At 44.4% G+C, this 23,781-nt stretch overlaps 2 protein-coding genes across 4 annotated transcripts in view; both read left to right on the forward strand.

Annotated features, from left to right (window-relative positions):
- Positions 1-2,676, forward strand: part of EPN1 (epsin 1) — a 48,270-nt gene extending 45,594 nt beyond the window's left edge. For all 3 annotated transcript variants that reach the window (XM_083379160.1, XM_083379162.1, XM_083379161.1), the window contains one exon: positions 325-2,676. In XM_083379160.1, the coding sequence (XP_083235286.1) occupies positions 325-668 (344 nt within the window). In that variant the 3' untranslated portion in view covers positions 669-2,676. The remainder of the gene's footprint in view (positions 1-324) is intronic.
- Positions 2,677-16,104: 13,428 nt separating this feature from the next.
- On the forward strand, positions 16,105-23,571 carry IZUMO3 (IZUMO family member 3; the record flags this gene model as incomplete). The annotated part of the gene is made up of 7 exons (XM_083378819.1): positions 16,105-16,330; positions 16,423-16,497; positions 18,546-18,635; positions 19,710-19,727; positions 20,668-20,748; positions 21,921-22,011; positions 23,514-23,571. 7 exons carry the CDS (start codon positions 16,105-16,107, stop codon positions 23,569-23,571), a joined length of 639 nt encoding a protein of 212 aa, XP_083234945.1.
- Between the last annotated feature and the right edge of the window lie 210 nt (positions 23,572-23,781).

The raw sequence follows: 23,781 nt of genomic DNA on the forward strand, positions 1-23,781 counted from the left end.
AGAGCAATGTTTCTCAAACTTGGCAACAATGTGTGGACTTCAGCTCCCAGAATTCCCCTGGCTGAGGAATTCTGGGAGTTGGAGTCCACGCCTCTTCAAGCTGCCAGGGTGGAGAAATATATTTCTAGACTCTAGAGGGTGCATCAGAACAGTGTTCCTCAGCCTTGGCAACTTGGAAGACATGTGGCCTTGACCTCTCGGAATTCTTCCCGGGCTAAGCAACTCCCAAATAGCCAGACCTCTGGGGGTTTTTAAGCCAGAAGGAGGCCCTCTGGGCTTCTCTGTACTGATCTTTTTTCTTTTCTGTCTTGTTGCCTGCTGCAGGTTCATCTCCCGCCCCATCTGCCTCGGCCACCAATCCATTCCAGGCAGCGGCAGCCACCCCGCTGTCACTCAATCAGCTCCGTGTCAGCCCAGTACTTCCGTTATCACAGCCAGCGCCACCAGCGTTTCCTGCCACTGCTCCCATGGTCTCCGTGTCCCCCATGGCTCCCGGGATGCCCTTGGCCTCCGTTTCCCCCATGGTGGCGGTGCAGCCCCTGGGGGCTGTTCCCCCTCTGGGCCTCCCTGCCATGGGGCTGCCCCCTCAGAGCCTGCCCCCTGCCGGCGTTGTTCCCAGCAGCACTTCGGCCTCCACCCTGGGCCGCACCAACCCCTTTTTGCTATAACTGGGGGACCTTTGGCCCGGTGTTGACCACCCATACATCCCCTTTCGCCCTGTGTTCCCCATCGGCAGTGGGGCCCCTCCGACGGCAGCCACCGAGCAGGGGCAGCTGAATCGGGATGGGAGGGAGGTGGAAGGAAAGGGAGGGACCCAAGTCTTTGCGGGCCCTCCACCCCCATTTTGGGAGATCAGGAGAACCTTCCTGCAAATTGGTTTCCTTTTTCTCCCCAGGCCTTGATCTGCTGGGAGCTGGAAAGAACCTTTTCTAGTACCAAAGTCTAGGTGGCCACACCCAGCGACTAGTTCAACCGGGGTGGGGGGTGGGGGGTGGGGAGGAATCTATTCACTGAAGCAGAACTGGGGGAAGAGGGCTGTTCCCTAAAATGATCTTTGAGCCCTTTCACACCTTTTTTTTTAAATGTTTTTGAGTACCTATCCAGATTTGGGAGGTAATGGTGGATTCGGAATATTTATATTCCTTTTTTTTTTTTTTTTTGGTCCATCAATCTCCTCCTTTGTGGAAAGAGAGAAGAAAGGGAAATTGCTAACTCCCTACCTCTGGGATGTTCCCGATGAAATGCTTTGGGGAAATGAAGACACAACCTTTGAAATCAATGATTTCCCCCCCCCCCTCACTAGATACTCCCCTTCCTTCCCTTCTGAATGTTTGTTGCATCTTCTTCAGCCTCCTCCTCTTCCCACAACCCCTTCGCTGGGACCAGGTTTTCTGGGGGTATTTTGGGATTATTATTTTTTTCCTCCTGAGGAAGTAGGGGTGAGGTGAGGGTGACAGGAACGATTGACACCTCTCTCTGTTCTTAATGCCACTAACTTAATGCCAGAGCTGAGTCGTGCTCCTAGACCCCTGCCCCTTGTGCACCCACTTTCTGCAAACGTTGGACCCCGAAAGAATATCCTTTTGCAAGAAATGCAGGACCTTGCCAGCCAACGCATTGAGTGGATCAACGGTGGGGAGGGCCTTGAAACACTCAATGCAACCTACTGTGAAGCGGGGTGGGGGGAGGAATCTGGGAACAGCTGAAGGCCGAGCATTCTAAGATGCTAGAAAGGCTTTCAAGGCAAAACTTCCCATGCCGGACCACGCCTGGACTCGGAAGGCTTTCTTGGCCCGTGTCTCGCAAGCCCTGAAAGAATGGAATCCCCTGTTGGATTTTGAAACAGCAGGATCTGAAATTCTCTGTCCTGGTCCGCGGGCCACGGCCAACTCCACCGAGGAGACCAAGGAATTTACTGAAAACGGTGGGACTCGGGATGCCGAGCAGAGTTGAGAAGCCCACCCGGCCTTGCTCTTCCCGCATCTGGCCCAGTGGCCTTCCAGACAACGGCCTGCGTGGCAGCGTCTTTGGGGGCTGGACTGTGTGGCCCAGCAGGAAAGGGCCGTTCCTCAGAGGGGCAACCAGACCGAGAGAGCTGCTCTTCAACCAAAACAGCCCCGGATGTTCTTCAGACTGGGGGGGTGGGGGTTGGTTGGCGGAAACCAAGGGAGGCACAGGAGATGTTGGGTGGTCACTTTTACCCCTTTTGCAGCAGCAGCAGCAGCAGCAGCTTGTGAAGAAAGGGACTCATGGCTGTGTGTGTTTGTGAGTGTGTGCGTATGTGTACGTGTTGCTGCTTTTCTAAATTCCTCTTTGATGCTGGGGAGGGGCACTCGTTAGCACCCAGGAGAATCTGTTCGGCCTTTCTTTTCTCCCCTTTTTCCCCTCCTCCAAATAAATTCTTGGAATGTGTTTCCTATGCCTCCCTGGTGCCCCCCCCCACCCCATCATGCTGGGGTTGATTTTTTTTCCTCCCCCCTCCCCAATATCAGTATATTTGAATCATCGTGTCATTTGTTGGGGGTGGGAAGTGATTTAGCCGTGTGTGTCCCTCCCCCTTGGCTCAGTCCCCATGCCTCCCATTTCCCCCGCCCAGGTTCCTAACCGATTCTGGTATGCTTCAGAAAAAAAAAATGCTATTAATGAAATGAAATAAATGGAAATTCTTCTATGGCACCCAAAGGCTTTGGCCCCTTTGAGGTTTGCTTTGTATGGAAAAGGGCCGACAAGGGAGCGTTGGGCTGCTTCATTATCAATAGCACTTAAGGCTCACATACCACTTCACAAGTGCTTTACATCCCTCTCTTAAGCAGTTTACAGAGTCAGCTTGTTGCCCCCCCACCCCCCAACAATTGGGCTTCTCATTTTACTGACCTTGGAAGGCCCGAGTCAACCTTGAGCCAGTCAGGATCGAACTGCTGGCAGTCGGCAGAGTTAGCCTGCAGTATTATGTTCCGACCACTGCGATTGGCCCTTCCCCTCACAAGGCTTCCCTGGATGGCAGTCGGGAGTCCAGGACATCTAGAGCAGGGGTCCTCAGCCTTGGCGACTTTAAGACTTGTGGACTTCCAACTCCCAGAATTCTGGGAGTTGAAGTCCACAAGTCTTAAAAGTTGCCACCGTTGGGGATCCCTGATCTAGAAAAACAGCCCAACTAAGCAATGCTGTGTGTTTGACAAGCAGTGAACGAATCTTTCCCCTTTGTGTGCCTTACAAAACTGGGGTTTGAAGCAGGTGGAGGAAGCAGGGAAGGAGGCCGCTTAAGCCAAGGTTGTGTGTCTGCCTAAGTGACGAGGATTTAAAGTCGTCCTCTCTGTGCAAACAAAGCAGAAGCACAGCCTCCTTCCAAAAGGAGGGGGGTGGAAATCAACAGGTAGTCCTTCACTTACAACCAGAATTTGAAGTTCTGATGGTCGTCACCCGTCATCCCCTGCAGTCACGTGACCAAACTTCAGGCGCTCGGAGGGTTGGGTTGCATTTTTACGGTCGTTTGGCGCATCTCCTGGCTGCATTTTACAATGGCCTTTGCCAATAACTGGCACTTCTGCTTTTCAGCCAAACCATGCTTGTAGCAAACCATTGCTTCACTTAATGGCCATGGCTGCTTAGCAACTGCCGCAAAAAAAAGCTTGGAATCTCAAGTGGGTCATATGACCAGCCTGTTTTACTAAGACGGTAACAGCCTCCATTACCGTCGTAAGGTGAGGGCTACCTACGTCTTGATTTAAGAACACCAGGGTGAAAGGTCTAATAAAAACAAAACATGCTTCAGGATGTCACATGCACACAGCCTGACAAGTTCTGGCAATTTTTTTTAAATTGCTATTTCTGTTTGCTTGTTTTCCCGTTTTGCAAAAGCTTTTTCCTGAGGATAAAGAGCATTGCAGAAGTGCTCCCATTGCTGGCCCCAAATACACTTAGAGTGATTGTGTTTGTTGAATAATAAGTCGATTGGGTTCATACAATATGGTACAGTATAAGGTATTATTTATAAATCTCCACAGCTAAATTCATAGGTTGCTTAGGGCTGTAACGTGGCTGAAGGTTGCTCTGAATGAAACTGCCAACTGCCATTTAAAAAGGTCATAAAATGGGTCTTGTCATAAAATGAGTCTTGCTTTATGACTCTCAGGACTTAAATGATCATAACGGACAGGTTCCATCTACGGTTATAAGATGAGGATTACCTGCATGTGGTTTACTCGTATGCTATACAGGTAGTCCTCAACTTACAAAAGTTCATTCAGGGACCATTAAAAGTTACAAGGGCATTGAAAAAAGTGACGTATTACCATTTTCCACAGATTCACTGCAGCATCCCCCCATGATCACATGATCAAAATTCAGAAGCTTGGCAACTGACTCAAATTTATGACGGCCGTGTACTGGTGTCATGTGATCACCTTTTGCGATCTTCTGACAAAGTCAACGGGGAAGCCGGATTCATTTTACAACTGTGTTATCAACAACTAGGGATGCAGTGGCTCAGTGGTTTAGGATGCTGAGCTTGTCGATCAGAAGGTCGGCAGTTTGGCGGGTCAAATCCCGAGTGCTGCGTAGCAGAGTGAGCGCCTGTTACTCGTCCCAGCTTCTGCCAACCTAGCAGTTCGAAAGCACGTAAAAATGCAAGTAGAAAAATGGGGACCACTACGGTGGGAAGGTAACAGCGTTCCATGTGCCTTTGGCGTCTAGTCATGCCAGCCACATGACCACAGAGATGTCCTCAGACAAGCGCTGACTCTTCGGCTTTGAAACGGAGATGAGCACCGGCCCCTAGAGTCGGAAATGACTAGCACGCATGTGCGGGGGAACCTTTACCATTACCTTTTATCAACAACTGCAGTGATTCACGTAACAATCATGGCACGAAAGGCAAAGTGGGGCTAAACTCAATTAGCAACTGTCTCACTTAGCAACAGAGACGTTGGGCTCAACTGTGATTGTAAATGGAGGAGTATTGGTAGATATGCTATGTGAGCCAGCCATTCTAATTCTGGTTAGCTTCACACAGTGGCTGGGATTGAAGTCCCAATACCCCTGGCTGCTAGAGCCCACTGGGAATGACGAAAGAGTTTTTATTTTCAGGCTGAAGTTTTTTCAAACCACCTGGAGATACCGAGGAAGGAAAAGAACCTTGTTCACCCAGCACGGATTTTCGCCTTTGGTTATCTGATGTGGGAAGGTATCATGGTAGCCCTAAGATCCTCCTGAGCCAAGCAGGCGTAAATGATTGAAAGTCGCTCAGGATTCCTGGCTCAATCTGCCCTTAATTGCTTTCTGATCCATGAGTTTTCCACCTTAAAATGGAAAATAGTTCTCTGAGGCTGCCCTGACTTACACACCACTGTGAAGCTGCAGGTGGAAAGATGTTGCCAAGTGAGGAGGAATAATTCCACTTTCCTGTAAACAGTTTAATTTTGGGGCATCACTAGAAGGTAGGGGGGCTTGGGATGTTGAACTCTGGAGGACTGGGCTGGTTGAATTCTGGAGGACTGGGTATGTTGCTTTCAGGGGGGCTTGTGTAGTATGGTACTGGAGAAACTGGGGCAGCCACTTCTGATTTTTCTGAGCTTTCTGAAGTTTCGAAACTGTCTTTATCGTCGTCATCTTCATCTTGCGACTCAGTTTCTTCGGATGTCTTTTTACGACAGAAGTACCTGCAGCACAAAGGAGTGGCAAGTGCCTCCTTAAATTGCTCCATTCTAGGCCGTGAGTGAAATTGAACAGGGGGAGGTACTGTCAGATATGTGGACATCCAGTACTACAGGTAGTCCCTGGGTTTATGACCACTGGTTCAGCAACCACTCAAAATTAAGACAGTGTCGAACAAGGAGGACTTACAAGCAGTCCATGAAGTTGCAGTTGTTGCAGCCTCCCCATGGACAAAGATCTTAGTTCGGGCACTTGGCAACTGCCTTGCAATTACAACAGTTTGCACTCTCCTGCAGTTACGCCATTGCCACTTGTGACTTTCTCTGTCAGCTTCCCTAAGCAAAGCCAATGGGGAAGCTGCCAAGAAGTCTGAAGTTGCTCCCCATTTCTGCCACTTTCTTTCCCACCCGTGCTCTCTAGTGCCCACCCACAGCATGCACCCATCCACTTCCCTGTGGGACTCACCGACAGTCCATAGTAATCTATACCCTTGCAATCATTTCAGGTCCTCGCTTAACAACCAGTGTGATCCAGGGCTTATGAGGCTAAGCAGTGCAGTCAGGTGATGCCACACTTTGTGACTGCATCGCTTAGCAACGGAAATTCCACTTCCAACTGCCGTTGTAACCCAAGGACTACTTATAAAAAACGGGCCTGCAATAAAATTGTTTTATCAACTTGTGGCAACGTTCAGATTTCATCAGATATTTACTGAACCCACAGCTCATTCTCAAACATTGACTAGGCAATTCTCGTGCTTCATTCCCCTAGTCTCAAAGCAATTGGTAATCTGCATGAGTTTCTTCCAACTTAGCACCTACCAGTAAGTGAAACATTCCCGGGAGCTGGAGGATAAACCAATTTACCCACGTGCACAATGCCCCCAACGATAAGTATGGGTGATTCCCCACCAGAATGGAGAATGGAGTCTTGCACATTAAGAAGGGTTCAAACCTCTGGCTTCAGAGAATGCAACAAAAGTTAAATCCTGCAAGGAAAAATGGAAGGAACTAACTACGTTTATCTTGAGGAGATTTGGGGGGGAGGGATGTGGTGTGGAGAGGAGGGGAGGGATGAAATAATATAGGCAGGGCTTTTTTTCTCATAGAACGCTCAGAACGGAGTTCCGGCACCTTTTTTGGATGGAACGTTGTAGAGTAGGCAAGGCAGGTTGTGTGACGTGTGAGTTCTGGCACCTTTTTCTTTTACAAAAAAAGCACTGGATATAGGGCTCTGGAAATACCTGAAATCTGTTATAGGGGGAATGAAAATGGAATACTAAAGCTGTAAGAAAGCAAATTCCTGAATGTAAAGGGAAATGGCAAGAATGATCAACAACTGAATCCATTTCCCAGAGAGATAGTGGGCATCTCTTTGCTGGATTGTCCAAGCAAACATCTGTTCAGGATGCATTGATTTAATACCTGCGCTCACCAACAAGCCTGGGTTCGATAGCCTAAATAATCCTCCGAATTCTGCCGTTCTCTGATTCTATAAATGCTAAGCAACTCACCACACCGCAACTCCCACTACCCCTAGCAAGACCGTAAGGGTTATCAACACAGCTGCAACAACATTGGGTCCTGCAGAAAAGGGAAAAACCAAAACAGAAACCTTGCATCATTCAGTTAATCTCTCTGTGAAATAAATCTCTCTCTAGGACTTCGTTTTTTGAAACTTTTCCAGTCAGAAACCTCACTGTAGCATGGCCAAAGTATTAACGTTATTATGCAGTTCAGTAGCTTTTCTTTATGTATTAGAACATGGCAGATTTCTTTATGGGGGATCTATAATCCTGCAGGCACAGATTTCTTGGCAGGATTGCAGCCAGGTTGTGTGTGTGTGTGTGTGTGTGTGTGTGTGTGGGAGGGGGGTGTTTAGGGTTTCTGCCTAGTTAAGGGAGAGGTCCCCAACCTTTTGGGCACCAGGGACCGATTCCATAGAGAGAGGTTTTTCCGTGGACCAGAGGGTGTGTGGTTTTGTGTGTTGCCTGCGTGTTGCGGATGGGGCTTTGCTTGTTTGTGCAGACCGGTTGCTGGCATGCCGCGGCCTGGTACTGGTCCACAGACCGGGGGTTGGGGACCCCTGAGTTAAGTGAATCCGTGATTCTGAAAGGGGGGGAGGGGAGCTTTCCACACATAGCCAAAAACAAATAATAATGGAGTGGATGTAACAGTAACAGAGTAACAGTAATAAGAGTTGGAAGGGACTTTGGAGGTCCTATAGTCCAACCCCCTGCTCTAGCAGGAGACCTATACTATTTCTGATAAACAGCTGGCCAGTCTCTTTCTGAAGGCAATTTGTTCCACTGGTTAATTGTTCTCACTGTTAGGAAGTTTCTCCTTAGTGCAAGATTGCTTCTCTCCTTGGTTTCATTATTTTCAAGAATAAAGGTTCAACATTATTCTTGAAAATAATGTTCCTGGTGAGTGTTTGGCAACATTACTTGTATGGATTATTCTATTGTGGTGAAAATTCATTGAGCAAGAAGGAACCTTTGGATGAAATAGGGCCAAGTACTTGCTCTTGAATTGGTCTTGAACCAATTTTCATTCTTTACTTAGAAGCAAGCAAGTAAAAGGCAAAGAGCTAAGTTAAAAACTCCTTTGGTAAGAGGTCCAGAGTGAAACAATTTTATGTATCAGTGAGGGATGAAGGAGAAGCTTTGCTATAATTTTTATCCTGTTCCATAAAGGAATATATCCAATTTTCCTCTCCATGTTATTGTTAGTTCCACAGCAATGTTGTGAGACAGACGTACGCTGTAGAGTGATCTAGCCAAGGCTGCCTAAATAGTTTAACAGCCTGATATGTTTGATTCCAGGCCTACTTCATTCCCTGTGTCATCTCAAAAGTGAAACACCTTAGGTTTTACCCTATAACCACAGAGGTCAAAAGCTGTGAGTTTTAAAGCAGCTTTTTTATGAGTCACAAGTAGGTCAATACATCTTTCCATTGCTGCTACTTCCTTCTTTACCACTAAGGGGTTCTGAACTTATGGTTTTCTTAGATGTCTAGCGCACCATGATTGGAGTTTAGCATATTTTATATGTGCAGTTTGTTTCAATGGAGGCAAAGAGAGATGGAGAAGTTAAGGAGAAAGATGGCAAAAGACAATCACCTGCGCATATTCTGAGGTCATAGCAGGAAACTTTGAGAATTTGGCAGTTTCTGCATTGTACCACTTCGTAAGGTCGAAACCGCGATTGGCCTGTGGAAGTGATGGAGGAGAGGCTGTTAGATCGACCCTCCTCATCCTGTGCAGCATAAACACTCATATTCTCAGCCAGACTTGCCCTATCTACAGGCGGAGAGAAAGTCGAGTTAGACAATAACATGAGTCACGCTTTAATGCACGTGAAAGGCACACCCACCCTTTGCAAAGGGAAAGTTATGATTTTTGAACCCCAGCATGAGGCAGATCCTGGATGAACTAGCGGGTTCAAACCATAGTTGGCATTCTTCCAGTCTTCATCGAAGCTTGTCGAGGTGACATACAGGGACCGTAGTGGGTAGTGAGCCCAGAGGAAATTAATACAAGTGAGGTGTTTGCATGAAATTCAAATTTGGTTGTTGTTGGTGGGGGAACCCTAGTCTGCTATTATATCTGAATTAATCCAAATTGCATTCAAAGCTGATTATATTTTAGGCCTAGATTTAATCATATTTAGAATAGACTTATTGAAATCAATGGGGTTTTACTGTAATTACAGTATTGTAATTGCTGTTTGCAGTGGACTTGCTCTGGGTCTGCACCCATTCAGTGAATTTAAACAGCACATTATGCACTTTGCCTTTAAAAGTCCAGATAAAATTGACCTGGTCAGTCTAGAATTGTTGTTCTGTCCCCTTAATCCTTATCCCATTAATTTAAATTATTTTTTAGTCCAAGGCCTACACTTCCCTTTCTCTGTTGTTTTGGAGGCTAGAAGGCCAAGTGGGTGGGGCAGGAATTTCTGGCCCTTTGTCCCTCTTTTTTTGAATGTTCTAGAAATTGAATTAGGTGCATTCCTTGAAGAAGGCAGGCATCCATTTTGCTAAGTTTTAAGGGGGAAAGAAAGCAAAGAAAAATGTGCTGCTATTATTTGCAGATTTGCTGACAAATTTCAGCCCTAGAGACTGCGAATAAAGAGGTGGAGAACAGATGTAGACCTGCAGCACCTGGCTTATGTGCTCAGCCTATGATCCTATATAGACATCACTGTATTTGTAACATTTCTCCATATGTTAACTCCCTTAATTCTCAGCCAGCCTTCTCCTACCAAGGCTTGTGCAAATTGTCCAATGCTTCTGGAGGTATTAAGTGAGGAAACACTGTTAGGCTTATTTCAAATTAGAATTCTGCTTTTTTCTCCAAGCCCCAGAGTGGGCAGGGTGAACCCACTTATAATGGGATTTCAGCCCCAACAGGATGGTTGCTGGAAAGACTGTTTTGCCCTGCTCTGCAGAGTAGAGAGTTCATTTTGCAGTTAGGAGGAACCAATGTGCCCCACGGCTGATAATAGACAAAGATTCACACACAGGATCATGGAAACTTCTTTTGAAACAGCGTTTCTTGGATCAAACAGGATTCTGCCCTGTTTAGGCAGATGGACTCACCACAGGAAAAACTGCAGACTGTGAAGACATAAAACAGAGAAGCGATGAGCATCAGAGCATGAATTCCAAGCAAATTTCTTTCACTCCTGGTCACAAATTCAGTATCCTGTCCAAAGTTATTTCCCACCCCATGTCTTAAGTGGTCTCTGTTGGCATGTTCATTGCTTTAAATCAATATTTCTCAACCTTGGCCACTTTAAGAGGTGTAAACTTTAACTCCCAGAATTCCTCAGTCAGCATGGCTAGCTGGGGAATTCTGAGAGTCGAAGTCCACGAGTCATAAAAGAGCCAAGGTTGCCTACCCCTGGACTAGCCTAACGTCTTAACCATTAAACCAAACTGGCTCTGGTCAAACTACCCTGGAATTTCAAAAGCAGTAATTACATCTGGATCAACTCTGCTGAATAACAAGGGCTTCAGTTGAGTATCCTACCATGAAGCACAAGCACAAATGTTTTAATTCCTCAAAAGCTTTAAAAATATTTTTCCCCCCTCAGAGCTGAGTTGATTCAAAGAACTGGTATCATAAGGGATCTGTTTTATTCATCTTGGATTCCTGAAGGCTAGATCTTGTTGCTTGACTAATGTATAAAAAAATATCTGTTCCTCAGAAGAAGACAGTTTTGTCTTAGAAGGATCTGGCTCACCATGTGACTGCTTTCTGAATGAACAGAAATGGAAGCAAATAATAATAATAATTTATTTATTTTATTTTATTTTAATTCCATTTATATCCCGCCCTTCTCCGAAGACTCAGGGCGGCTTACAAGTTTAGCAGTAGCCTTCATTCTATGTATATGCCTGCTTATTAGGGCTTTCACACACACCCATAATAATAATAATAATAATAATAATAATAATAATAATAATAATAATAATAATAATAATAATAATAATAATAATAATAATAAAATAATAATAATAATAAAATAATAATAATAATAATAAAATAATAATAATAAAATAATAATAATAATAATAATGATAATAATAATAATAATAATAATAATAATAATAATAATAATAATAATGAAAAGCCACTTACTTTCCTTCACAAAAAGATTAGATGCTTCTTCCAAACGCTTGATAAAGTCTGCTTTTTCCAACTCTGCCTCCTTCATCAGGACTTCATGATCTTTGGGTAAAAAGAAAAGAGACAATAGAGGCCAAGACTTTTGAGTTATAAAGGAACGAGCAGCTGCTTCAGGCTGTGTGAATGTAGTGCAAATAATGATTAAGTCAAGTATTGTAAAAGAGATTATTAAAATTTCTTGAAAGAACAATTGGATTTTTCACTAATAAATTACCTGCAATAAGAGGTAATTAATGCACAGTTTGCTTAGATTAACCAAGGGAATTTGGAAGTTGGAATTTGATTTTGGATTTCATGATGATCTAGAAACTGGCTAGGGAATTCTGGGAGTTCAAATCCACAAGTCTTAACAGTTGCCAAGGTTGGATACTCCTGATCTAGAGCATCTAAAATTCGCACCTGGAATTCTTAATTGCATTGGTTGATACAGTTAAAATCCTGCCCACCAAAAATTGAACACTGTATGAGTTTAATTAAGGCATGGATAATATTTAAGAGTTGGAAGCCACAATTAAGCCTCTTGACTTTTTGAAAGACCAAAAGGGGACATTCATGATGGCTCCACAATGGATAATCTCCATTCTGATGAGTAAAATATATAAACCTGTTTTAGGGTGAGATTTAACAGTGAGGATGGCGGTAGATCTCTCAGTAGCCACCTATTCCCAATCCTTTACAGCTATTCCTCAAACCTACAGCCATAATTGTGGAGCCTGGAATTACAATCATCAAAACAACATCATGCCAGTTGTTAAGCAAGTCACCACATGACAATGCCTGATAATTACAATCCTTTTTGTGGCGGTCATTAAGTAAGCATGGTGTTGTAAAGTGAATGCCACAGTCGTTAGATGAATGTTGTGGTTGTTAAGCAAACCCATTGTCTGCAATGGATTTTTTTTTTGCTGGAAACCAGAAGAAAATGCTAGTTTCTGACAAAAAAACATAAATTATAGTCACATGACCTTGGGACACTACAAATGGCCATAAATCTGGGCCAGTTGCTGAACATCCAAAATGATGGGGGGGGGGGGGAAACAGCCATTGTAACTTCGAATGAGGATTAGCTGTAAAACTACCTGAATCTTGAAAACTAGGCCGTTTTGTCATTGTGTTTTAGTTACATAACATGAGTCTCCTGGGGCCGGCTGCATGCAGGCTGAACTTCATACCTTCCTGACTGAAGAAAAATATTATGAATGTTATTAATTTTCTTGAAACAGAGACAAATTTCTTGACAGTGAGAACATGTTAGGACAGTGTTTCTTGACCTTGGCAACTTTAAGATTTTGGTTGGCTGGCTGGGGAATTCTGGGAGTTGAAGTCCACAACTTCAACCACAGTCGTCGAGGGTGAGAAACACTGTGTTAGGAGATGCCATCTTAGCATGAGATCACAAGCAATTTGTAGACTGAAAAAAAATCCTACTTTTTTGACTTTTCTGTATAATTAGTTCGAGATGATGAAAGAGATTGCCAGCCTCCCGTTCCATATCTTCTCGTTCTGCGAACAGAGGGAGGCACACAAGATGTTGTTTGTGGAAACTTGTTTTATCAGATCTTCCAAGCATGCTCTTCCGCTCTGTCACAACTGACCAGGACTAACTTAAAACTTATCCTACTATGTAATGGAGCCTTTTCCAACTTACCATTCTTAAAAAATGCTAGGATTGCAATGCCTAGCATTCTCAGTCAGTATGGCCAAACACAGTAAGGATGCCAAGCTGATTGAAGGTCATTCAGCTTGTGTGTTGTTCACTCATGCTAAACCCAGAACTAAACCAACACAAACATACTTTGCATTCGCGTAGGACTATATATTTAATGGAGGGATCCTTTTATGGCTGATTTGTCTGCAAAGGGTCCCCGTTTTCTCAACCAAGGCTGAGAATTTGGCTATTTTCTATGACACACCCAGATCAGCTGAGGCACATGAGAAGCTGTGGGGTGCTTGCTTTGGTTTTTTTTGCCACATTTAAAGACTGCATTGTGGAACATCTGGAATATGCATGCAGCAATATTCCTCAGGAAGCATCCCCAGGCTGAGTCCTTCATTGGAGTGAATTATTTATTTATTTATTTATTTATTTATTTATTTATTTATTTATTTATTTATTTATTTATGTTATTAGACTTATATACCGCCCTTCTCCCATAGGACTCAGGGTGGTTCACAAGGTTTTTTAAAAACAATACAGCAAATTGCAAAAATTTAAAACAATTAAAATAATTACATTAACCTTGAAATAAAAACCCCAATTAGAATACAATTGAAACCCCAGTTAATACTCTCAGTCTAGGCCAGAAAGCTCGAAGAGCCAGGTCTTCAGGTCCCGGCGGAATGAGCGAAGGTCAGGGGCAGTCCTAAGCTCTACAGGCAGCTGGTTCCAAAGGGCAGGCGCACCCACAGAGAAGGCCCTCTCCCTGGGTATTGTCTGCCGGCAATCTTTTACCGGCGGCACCCTGAGAAGACCCTCCCTGTGGGAGCGCACAGGACGAAGGGAGCTTGATGCCGGCAGCAGGTGTTCCCTCAGATATCCCGGACCCAAGCCATTAGCAAACAGATTTTGTGTTATGTTTTTAAAAACTGGAATATTTGTTTCTTTTTTTTTTTTCAAGTCATGCACATTTTTAATGAAATCACCAATAACTTTCTCAAATTCAGGCTAGCCTCTGTTTAGAATTCCTGATTGGCTGGAAATCTTATACAGGTAGTCCTCAACGTATATCCACAATTGAGCCCAACATTTCTGTTGCTAAGTGAGACATTTGTTAAATGAGTTCTGCCCCATTTAATGAACTTTCTTGCTCTAGTTGTTAAATGAATCGCTGCAATTGTTAAATTAGTAACATGGTTGTTAAGTGAATCTGGCTTCCCCATTGACCTAGCTTGACAGAAGGTCGCGAAAGGAGATCACATGTGCCTGGGATTCTGCCACCGTCATAAATATGAGTCAGTTGCCAAGGATCTGAATTTTGATCACGTGACGTGGGGAGGCTGCAATGTTTATAAGTGTGAAAAATGGTCACAAGTCACTTTTTTCAGTGCTGTTGTAACTTTGAATAGTCACTAAGTGAACAGTTGTAAGTCGAGGACCACCAGTATAAACTAGCTTGCTATCGTGTGTCAGTTTCTGCTGGATGATTTCTTCAATGTTTTTAGTATCTGTGCTGTACTATGTAAACTTGATTCTTTTTGTATGTACTGTAGATGTACAAGTGTTTTATACATTGCTTGTTGAAAGTGGCTCTGGCCCATGTATTGTGTTCTGTTAATACATTCCGTCCAGGTTTAGTAAAGACCTGACATCAATTTGTCTGCTCCAATGAAATCCGTAATCAACCCGTTATGAACGTTTAGAGGCAGCCTAAAATTTTCGTTAGACGGTAACTACTGTGAACCGCCTACATTTGGATGCACTTCTCCTAAACGACGATAATCCAATGAGCTGAATTTGAGAAAAAGGCAGAACTGCTTTCTGATACATTAAGGTGTTATTATTTTCTTACCTTCTGTTATCACTGATGTTTTAGAAGGCCTAAAAACACATTTTTAACTGTGGCAGATTTTAATCAACCTCAATTTCTATATTACAAACTACTCAATAAAATCATTACAATGTTCAAAGTACTGGGGCAGTTTTGTCAATTTGTGACCTGTAATAAAGGTCGATTGATCATTCATTTGTTCATTCATTCATTCATTCATTCATTCATTCATTCATTCATTCATTCATATAAATAGGTGGTTGGGTTTCTTTAAAAGCACGTATTTCTCCTTCTCAGGCTTTCTCTTAGAGCAGGGGTGTCAAACTCAATTTCATTGAGGGCCACATCAGCATTGCGGTTGCCCTCAGGGGCCCGGGTGGGTGTGACCTGGGTGGGCGTGGCCTACAGGGTGGGCATGGCTAAAGTGCTTATGGCCCACTGGGTGGGTGTGGCCAGCTCTACATCGTTCGCATCAAGGGTGCCTATGGGGGCCTGGGCAGGAAAGGGACAGATCTGAGGGTCTCTGGCAGGAGGAGGGACTCTGGGCCAGGGCCAAGGCAGCGGGGGCCGTTCCCTCACTGTTTCCAGGATGGCTTTGCGGGCCGCATGAAACCACTTTGCGGGCCGGATCTGGCCCCCGGGCCTTGTGTTTGACATGTCTGTCTTAGAGCCTCTAGCACAAAACAGACGTCAAAACCAGAGTTTGTACCTCAGCCTGGCACAGTCTGTGATTCAGAAATGGGCATTTGACACTCATCAGAAGTTCCTATCGGAGGCGACCCTGCCCAGCATTTCCCTTAATTCTATATACCCAAATATCCGCTGCCATACGAAGCAAGCTCTTTGGCGTTCCCCAGGAAAAGTGTCCCCAGCTGATCAGAGGCTGCGGAATCCTGTTGCAGCAGCAAGTTAGCATCATAAATAAAATAGGCAGCAGCATCTGGCCAGCAACGGAGGCAGGTACCGGCCAGCTGCATGGGGACAGCCCATAGAAGCAAGCCAAGCAGAGAGGCTGTAGCCATGGGAACCAGAAATCAAAAGGAGCAGTTCCTGTGCCGAGGGGACATCAGCAATGGCCTATACAGCATGGAACATCACTTCCTGTTCTATTCCTAGCATCACAAATGCTCACACCCACCGCCTGGTGATTTGTTCTTTCTCCTCGGCAACGTTTCCTTGGCTCACGGAGGCAGACTTTCTCCTGTGATTGGAGACTTCAGGAAAAAGGGTGCCTCGGGACAGTTTACAGTTCTGTAAACTCTTGGCCATGTCATGGTGGTCCAGGTTCTGCTGGTTTTCTTCTTAGGGCTCTTATCCCTCCAGGGGGTGGCCAGCTGCCTTCAGTGCGACCCCCGTTTCTTGAAATGGGTGGTGTCTCTGCTGAAGGAGACCCTGCCAGATGACCTGCCAAACCGCCATTCCCTGATCACACGGCACATCCAAGCCTTGGCAGATTTGCACGGCACCTTCCTTCGGAGGAATTACGAGCGAATTTTAGGTGCGACCAGAAGGAGAGTAATCTTCAGGGCCGGGAAGGGTTGAGATTAGGTCAGGATTACAGGGTGACATCTGTGAATGTCTTTTTTGCAGATGTCCGAGGAGTGATGGCGATCAAATTACACATTATTAACCAGTTAAGAACCATCAAAAGTAGGCAGTGGAAAGGTGAGCAAGAAGAAACTTGGGTAGGGGTTGCAACTGAGTGTGGACTGTGGGTACAATCTGCCTTCAGGAAATAATCCCCTGTTGATTATCTCTATGAATGCAATTACTAAAGCGGACTTCATAACCAGAGGTTGGAAACTCGTGGTGCTCCTTATTTATTTAGTGGTAAACATACCTAATACTCCTTTCTTCTCCTATTTTTCCCACAACAACCCCATGAGGTGGGTTGGGCTGACAGTGACTGGCCCAAAGTCATCCAGCCAGCTTTTGTGCCTGAGGCAGGATTAGAACTCACAGTCTCCTGGTGATTGGTCCAAAGCCATCAGGCCAGCTTTCATGCCTAAAGTGAGATTAGAACTCATCATCCATATTGCTGCATTACATCTTCTGGCAGCTACAAATCAACCTGGTCACTAGTGAGAGATGCTGGAAGCTTGAAATCACTAGGAAAACTCCACTCTTAATCTTGTCTTAAATCATGTGGCCTCAGTCATTGCCTCTGTTAAAAGAAAAATCTTCATCAGGGCCCAGTCCAAGCTGGGAATAAACAAAATGGAGACTGCTTAGAAAGAAGGTTGCAGTTTATTGAAGAGGAAAGCCAGACACAAAGATGGCTCTGGGAAAGCTGACCATAAATAGCAGGGAGTGGTGGGTTTTTATAATTTCTGGGGCTTTTGTTTGGAGTTGTTCCCGTGGCATGAACTTCGACCTGAGTCTGAGTGTGCCTTTCTGGTTTTCTGATGGAGGTGGGTTAATCCTATTATGTCCCAAAGGTCATATCCTGCTTCCCTGGGGCTGGGGCTGATGACTATATCCTGTGTTAGATTTTTTTGGTGTGAGGGATTGTTGATTCTAGGTATCTTTGTCTTTCTAATCCAAGCTTCCTGGCTCCAATCTTTATGACAAGATTACCACATTTGCATTTCTGCAGACCTGGTTTCTGTTTGGGTCAGAGAGACTTGGGGAGTGGGGTTGGTTTCTGCCTTTTAAGATCCTTTGGGGAAATATAATATTCTCCCTTTTAATATTTCCCAAAATATTTCTTTCTCTGGATTCTTCCCACACTTCATTAAATGAAAGGATTCAAATACAGCGTCGATGCATAATATTTTAAAACATAGTTTACTAAATAGAACACAAATGGTTCTGTCCTCACAACACAGTAAGAGAGGGATTAACAACTTAGCCTCTGTGGACAACAGCCTCAAATCAGATGCCTCCATTTATCCCCAACGTATTTTGTGTCCACCTGACCGTTGTTTTGAAAGATCTTAGACCAAAACCTTAACCACTGTATCATGCTACGAACCCAAGTAGATATGTAAAGCACCTGTCCTTGTTATTAATTTCACCCCATCTCCCCACCATCAACTAGCAAAAACTATTCTGTTGAAAATGAATTTAGCTTATCTCTGTGTTCAAGAGATAAATGTCTTGCTGGAGAAGGAAAAAAGCCATTTTTCCTCCAGCTCTTAGCTCAGAGTGATCCTAATGAAATTAGAGTCCTGCCCACAAGGAATCTGAATTAAAAAGGCTACGTCTGAAGCCAAAGTTATTCAGAAAGGCTTCAGACCTAGCACGAAGGCAGCACCTCTCTCTTATTAAAGCAGCCCATATTTTTTTCCAGACTTCTACACAAACCTTGAAAAAGGTGCCATTGCTTTAAGTGTTGTGCTAAATTCTGGGATTGAATTCCTTGAAGCAGCACCATCTGCTTACTTTACTTCCCTCCATCCTCATTCAAAGACAGGCTGTTTTACTAAAACACAGACATCTGCAGTCACATAAGTTGTGGAAGGCTTCTGAATTAGTGGGGTCCTTGGGTGTTCTCTGAGCTTGATTGTTTTCTTGAAGACATTTCATTACCTAACTAGATAACATCATCTGCAAGAAAACAGCCAAGCTCAGAGAGCACCAAGGACCCCACAGTCCAACTCTGTTGAGCTACAAATAATCTATTCTCTTGGTACTTTTGAATCTTTTCCAACCCAGTCTTATTCAGAATCATCTTATCTTCCATTTTTCTCCTCTTCTAACCTTCCTCTTAGGGGTTTTTCTGTGGCAGCTCTCTATGTACCAGCTCCGCTTTACCCTGAGAAAGAAGATTCACCAGATTCTGGAGAAATTTGCTGATCTTGGTACCAATCCTGAAGAGTGAAAAAGAGGAGGCAAAACTTCCAACCCATCCTATCTCCATTGTATATATGTGTACACACACAGACACACACGCACACATTTTTGCAAATTTAATAACTATGATAGTGTTTTCACCTTTAAGAATTATGGACTCCAATTCCCAGGATTCCCCAGCTAGCTTGGCTGGCTGGGGAATCCTGGGAGCTGGAGTCCACATATCTTAAAAGTGCCAAGGTTGGAAAACATTGCTCTATTTTTATAGTAAATACTCCAGGTTAAATGGGGTGATGTGCAGATAAGGGGATCCAAAAGAAGCATCTTAGCCATATTGGATTGGGGAAAAATGGTATCTCCAAATCTATAGTTAGGTAAAAATATCAGAGCATTTGCACGAGAGGAGACGAGGGAAACCCAAGCAGAAGACAGCTCCATCCAAACCCTGATTTCCCTTTAAAGGCAGGTTGGAGAAGGTGCTTCGCAGGTTGTGTGTCCTTTTGAACCCATCCTCCCTTCTCAGAGCTCCTTTTCTAATACAGCAAGAAACTGGGGGGTATCTGCCGGGGGTCAATGGCTCTATGTTGAAAAAGTTCAAATGATGCCTGCAACTATAGGCGCCATCTTGAATTTTCTTTTGTGGCAGAAAGATGGCTTTTTCCTTATGGAAATTGTGGAACTTTGTCATCAATGAAACAAGATTTATGTAGGGTTCCCCAGTGCCTTGGAGCCAGGTGGTGATGGTGGGGAAGAGTTGGAGTTTATTTTTGCCAAAATCCAAATATTCAATATATTATTCAGTGCCCTTCCTTAGTACTCTAGCTTAGGTTTCCATTCACCCATCAGTTCAATATATATTTTATTTAGAAGATGCCAATATCAAGATTGTCCCTTGGAGGAAAACCTATGGCTACAAGACAGCCGAGGACCACTGTCTTGATACCGTATTGTTGAGTTTCTTACTTGCTTAGCATTCTGTACTTCTGAGACTGTTGGATCAACCATGCATTAGCTAGGAAAAAGTCTCTTAGAGTTTTCAATCTCTAAAACAATTCTCTTTTCTTTTTCTTTGCACCTTCTAGCTTGTTCAGAGGACTGCAGTAAGTATCAGACAAGTTTTGACCCTCATGTCTTCAGTTACTCATTACTTATACCAGTGTTTCCCAACCTTGACCACTTGAAGCTGTGTGGACTTCAACTCCCAGAATTCCCCAGCTAGCTATGCTGTCCACACAAGTGGCCAAGGTTGGGAAACATTGATTTAGACCAGTGATGGCGAACCTTTTAGAGACCAAGTGCCAAAGTGCAACCCCAAACCCACTTATTTATCACCAGGTGCTGGGTGGGCGTGGCTCACTGGGCGAGTGTGGCTGTGGTAGTCATGGCAGATTGGGTGGGTATGGCCAAGGTGCATGTGGTAATCTCAACGTTGCTCGTGGAGAGGGACGCCTGTGGGCAGTGGGCAGGGTTGGGGGAGATCCAGGGAGTCTCTGGCAGGTGGGGGGATAGGCAGGAGGCTCCTCCTGTGGGGTGAGGTGAGGCAGGGTGGGGGTGCCATTGCCATGGGGCAAGGCAGGGGCCGGGGTGGCTGCTGCCTGACACCATCAGCCCCCGCACAAAGAGGCCAGCGAGCGCATGGGGGCTGACGGTGTCCGTCAGCAGCCACAGCATGCTGGCCCCTCGACAGGCGCACTCTGGGGCTCCGCAGCCCATCGCCAGCAGTTCAGAGGAGCCACCTCTGAGCTGGATGGCTGGCCGACAGCTGAGGAGGCGATGCAGTGGATCATGCCTGGGAAAAGGAGAACATGCGAGGCCAGGAAGGATGGGACCAGGGGGAGGAAAATCAGCTGTGCCGGGATGCATCCGGACACATGGGACCTCGGTGAGTTAGCAGGCGGTTGTTTAAAGAGGGACAGTTGCTATCTTCGGGGCATGGCGCACGTGCCTACAAAAAAGCTATGTTTGCCACCACTGATTTAGACTATGCGTGCTTTGAGGATTGTTTTTTTGAAGTCCAACTCTGACATTCTTTTTTTGCAGCAGTGATAGAAGGACCTATTCTGGACTGCTGGACATGTCTGCGTATCACCACACAGTGTTTTGATGGAGAGGTCTGCGGAGGTATGGATGGAGAAAGGGAAGGGTGATTTTTGCTTTATTCTGTGTCTCAACTCATTGCCTTTTGAAATAGTCTTCCCACTCCAGATACGTTGACATATTATTAGCCATAAATGTTAGCAAGATTCTTTAATCTGATATGCCTTGTGCATGAATAGATTACGATTCATTCATGCATAATCAAGGAGAGGCCACCACAAATACAAAATAAGAAGCCCCTTTTGCCAAAAACTGGAAGTTAGTGGAATTTTTGGCAAAACCATTGTAGAATGCAATCACATGACTGTGGGATGGTGCAAATGCAGCTGTGTTGCTGAGCACCCAAAGTTTGAATCACATGACTCGGGGGGCTGTTAGAACTTGGAATCTGGGTTGTAAGTAGCAATAGCAATAGCAGTTACTTATATACCACTTCATAGTATTTTATAGCACTCTCTAAGCCAGGGATGTCAAACTCACCACGTCACGTGACGTGTCATGACCAGTGGTGGGATTCAGCAAGTTCACACCACTTCGGCAGAACCGGTAGCTATTTTTTTGGTTGCCTAGGCCCAGAATGGATTTCCAGAAGTGGCATCCACACAGAGAACCGGTTGTTCACATATTTGAATCCCACCACTGGTCATGACGTATCACGACTTTTTTCCCATTGGCAGAGCTGGGGTGGGTGCGGTTTTGGCATGACGCATCCAGCCCGCAGGCTGGCAGTTTGACATCCCTGCTCTAAGCAGTTTACACTGTCGGCGTATCTCCCACAACAATCTGGGACCTCATTTTACCCATCTCAGAAGGATGGAAGGCTAGCCCTAAGTTTGGTCCGTCATAACTTCAAACTGTCGCAAAGTGACCAATCATAGGTTGGGAACTATCTGTATTCCTCTCTTCTTGCTCCCGTTTAAAGATGCCCTTTTAGGCAATTGGGCCAATATACTGATGGGGCAGAAAGATACCCTATTCCAGCATTAAATTTTATGTGGGTTCACGCAAGACTCTAAAACAAAACACCATTTTTGTGATGGAAAGTGCTTATGACTTGAAAATGAGCCCATCAAATTATGGTCTAATTGAGAAATCTTGGTTAAGCAACCCATTTATTAACTTACTGTGAAGATTCCTTGGTCCCATGCTGAGCTTCTTGTTAACAAAAAGCTAAAAAAGATTTCTCTCTTCTTCAGTGGAAGACAGACGTCTAGCAGAATACAATGAAATTGTTCTTTACGTATTCCTTGTTTGTGAGTCTGTGATAACAACTTCAATCATACTTGTGTGAGTAAACACCCCGCCAAGTCCTATGATTTTTCCCAAATGATCAGGAATAAAATCATTAGATTAATTCTCATTATTTTTGTTCCTAAAAAAACAAAAAATCAAAGGATGTTAGTGAAATGGATTTTCTTGTAAATCTGGCAATTATGCTTACCTCTTAAAGGATCTGGACCCTCTCCCTATTCCCTGCATCTCTGGAAGAGTTTATGTACAAGCACAGAATTAAAATTTATAAAATGTAAACTGTTATGTATGGGGTGTGAGCAGCAGCTCTGCAGGTACCATCAGGGGGCGCTGTACTGTGGTTGGATTGGCTGAGAGGGTTTCGCTGGGAGATATGGATGGATGGATTGGCTAGAGCAGGGGTAGGCAACCTCAGCTCTTTTATGACTCAAGGACTTCAACTCCCAGAATTCCTGAGTCAGCTGACTCAGGAATTCTGGGAGTTGAAGTCCATGAGTCATAAAAGAGCCGAGGTTGCCTACCCCTGGGCTAGAGCATCACCTAGCCAAATATATAAGGGATCCAGGTAACCCCCTTTGTTCAGTACGCGCCTACCACAAATAAAGAGCTGACATGCGGTATTCATCTGCCTCCTCATTGCCATGCGGTCCACAACCCACTACACAATATAAACCTTGATCTTTAAAACAAAAGTATAAAAGCAAGAGTTCCCAAGCACATTTTCTCAATTTTGACAGCTTTAAGATGTATGGATTTCAGCTTCCCTAGCCAGCATGAATTTTGGGACTTGACGTCCACACTTCTTAAAGGTACCCAGGCTGAAAAACATTGTAGAAAAAAAATTGGAATGCCTTCACAGATATGACTATTTTGTCACTTCCCCTGATGTGTACACTTCTTTTATGCTTTTTGAAGACAACACTGATGGGCAAGTTCAACCTGTGGTATATGTAGGCAAAATGGAAACACGGTAGAAAGAAGACAATCGGAAATCTGAAAGGTTTGGACTAAACCTTTCTCCCTTTATTTTTTATTGGTCAAGAATTCATGTAGTTTATTTTATTCGTTTATACGGAGGGTTCCCGACTTATGGTTGTTGAGTAAGTCCTGCCTGATTTTACAACCTTTTTTAACCACAGTTTTTAAGAGAATCACTGCAGTTGTTAAGGGAATCACACAGTTAAGTAAATCTGACTTCCCCCACTGACTTTTCTTGTTGGAAACTGACTGGGAAGATCACAAAAGGGGATCACATGATCCCAGGAGGCTGCAACTGTTGTAAATTCATGCCTATTGCCAAGCCCCCAAAACTTGATCACATGATCCTGTGATATAAGTGCGAGGACCAGTCGTCTTAATGCTACTGTAGCTTCAAACAGTCACTAAATGAATTATTGTACGTTGAGGACGACCTGTACAGCAGAATAGTATAATTTACCACCACATTTGTTTCTTATTATATGTAGATTAAACTCACTTCGCTTCCATCCGATCTAAGAATCCTTCCTCTCTGCTTAACCACATTTCCTCACTTCCAGGTACATGGTGTGTTTCAAGTACAGGAAGCGCATGCTGCTAAAATCTTTGGGCTATTAATTGCATAGAGAGGCCAGAAGGCCATTTAAGTGGCTTTTCTTCATTTAAAGTATTCTCGATCTTCAGTTGACAAGCCTAAATAAAAGAAATCCATTTGTGCAGAGAAGAACATTTGTCATTTTTTTTAGCAGACTAGAACCGCTCTTTTTAAAACTATGGCGTTAAGTTTGCAATTGTAAGAGATTTGCGTTTATTATAGGGAAGCACGGG

This window comes from Vipera ursinii (assembly GCF_947247035.1).
Source record: "Vipera ursinii genome assembly, chromosome: Z".
Classification (NCBI taxonomy): Eukaryota; Metazoa; Chordata; class Lepidosauria; order Squamata; family Viperidae; genus Vipera; species Vipera ursinii.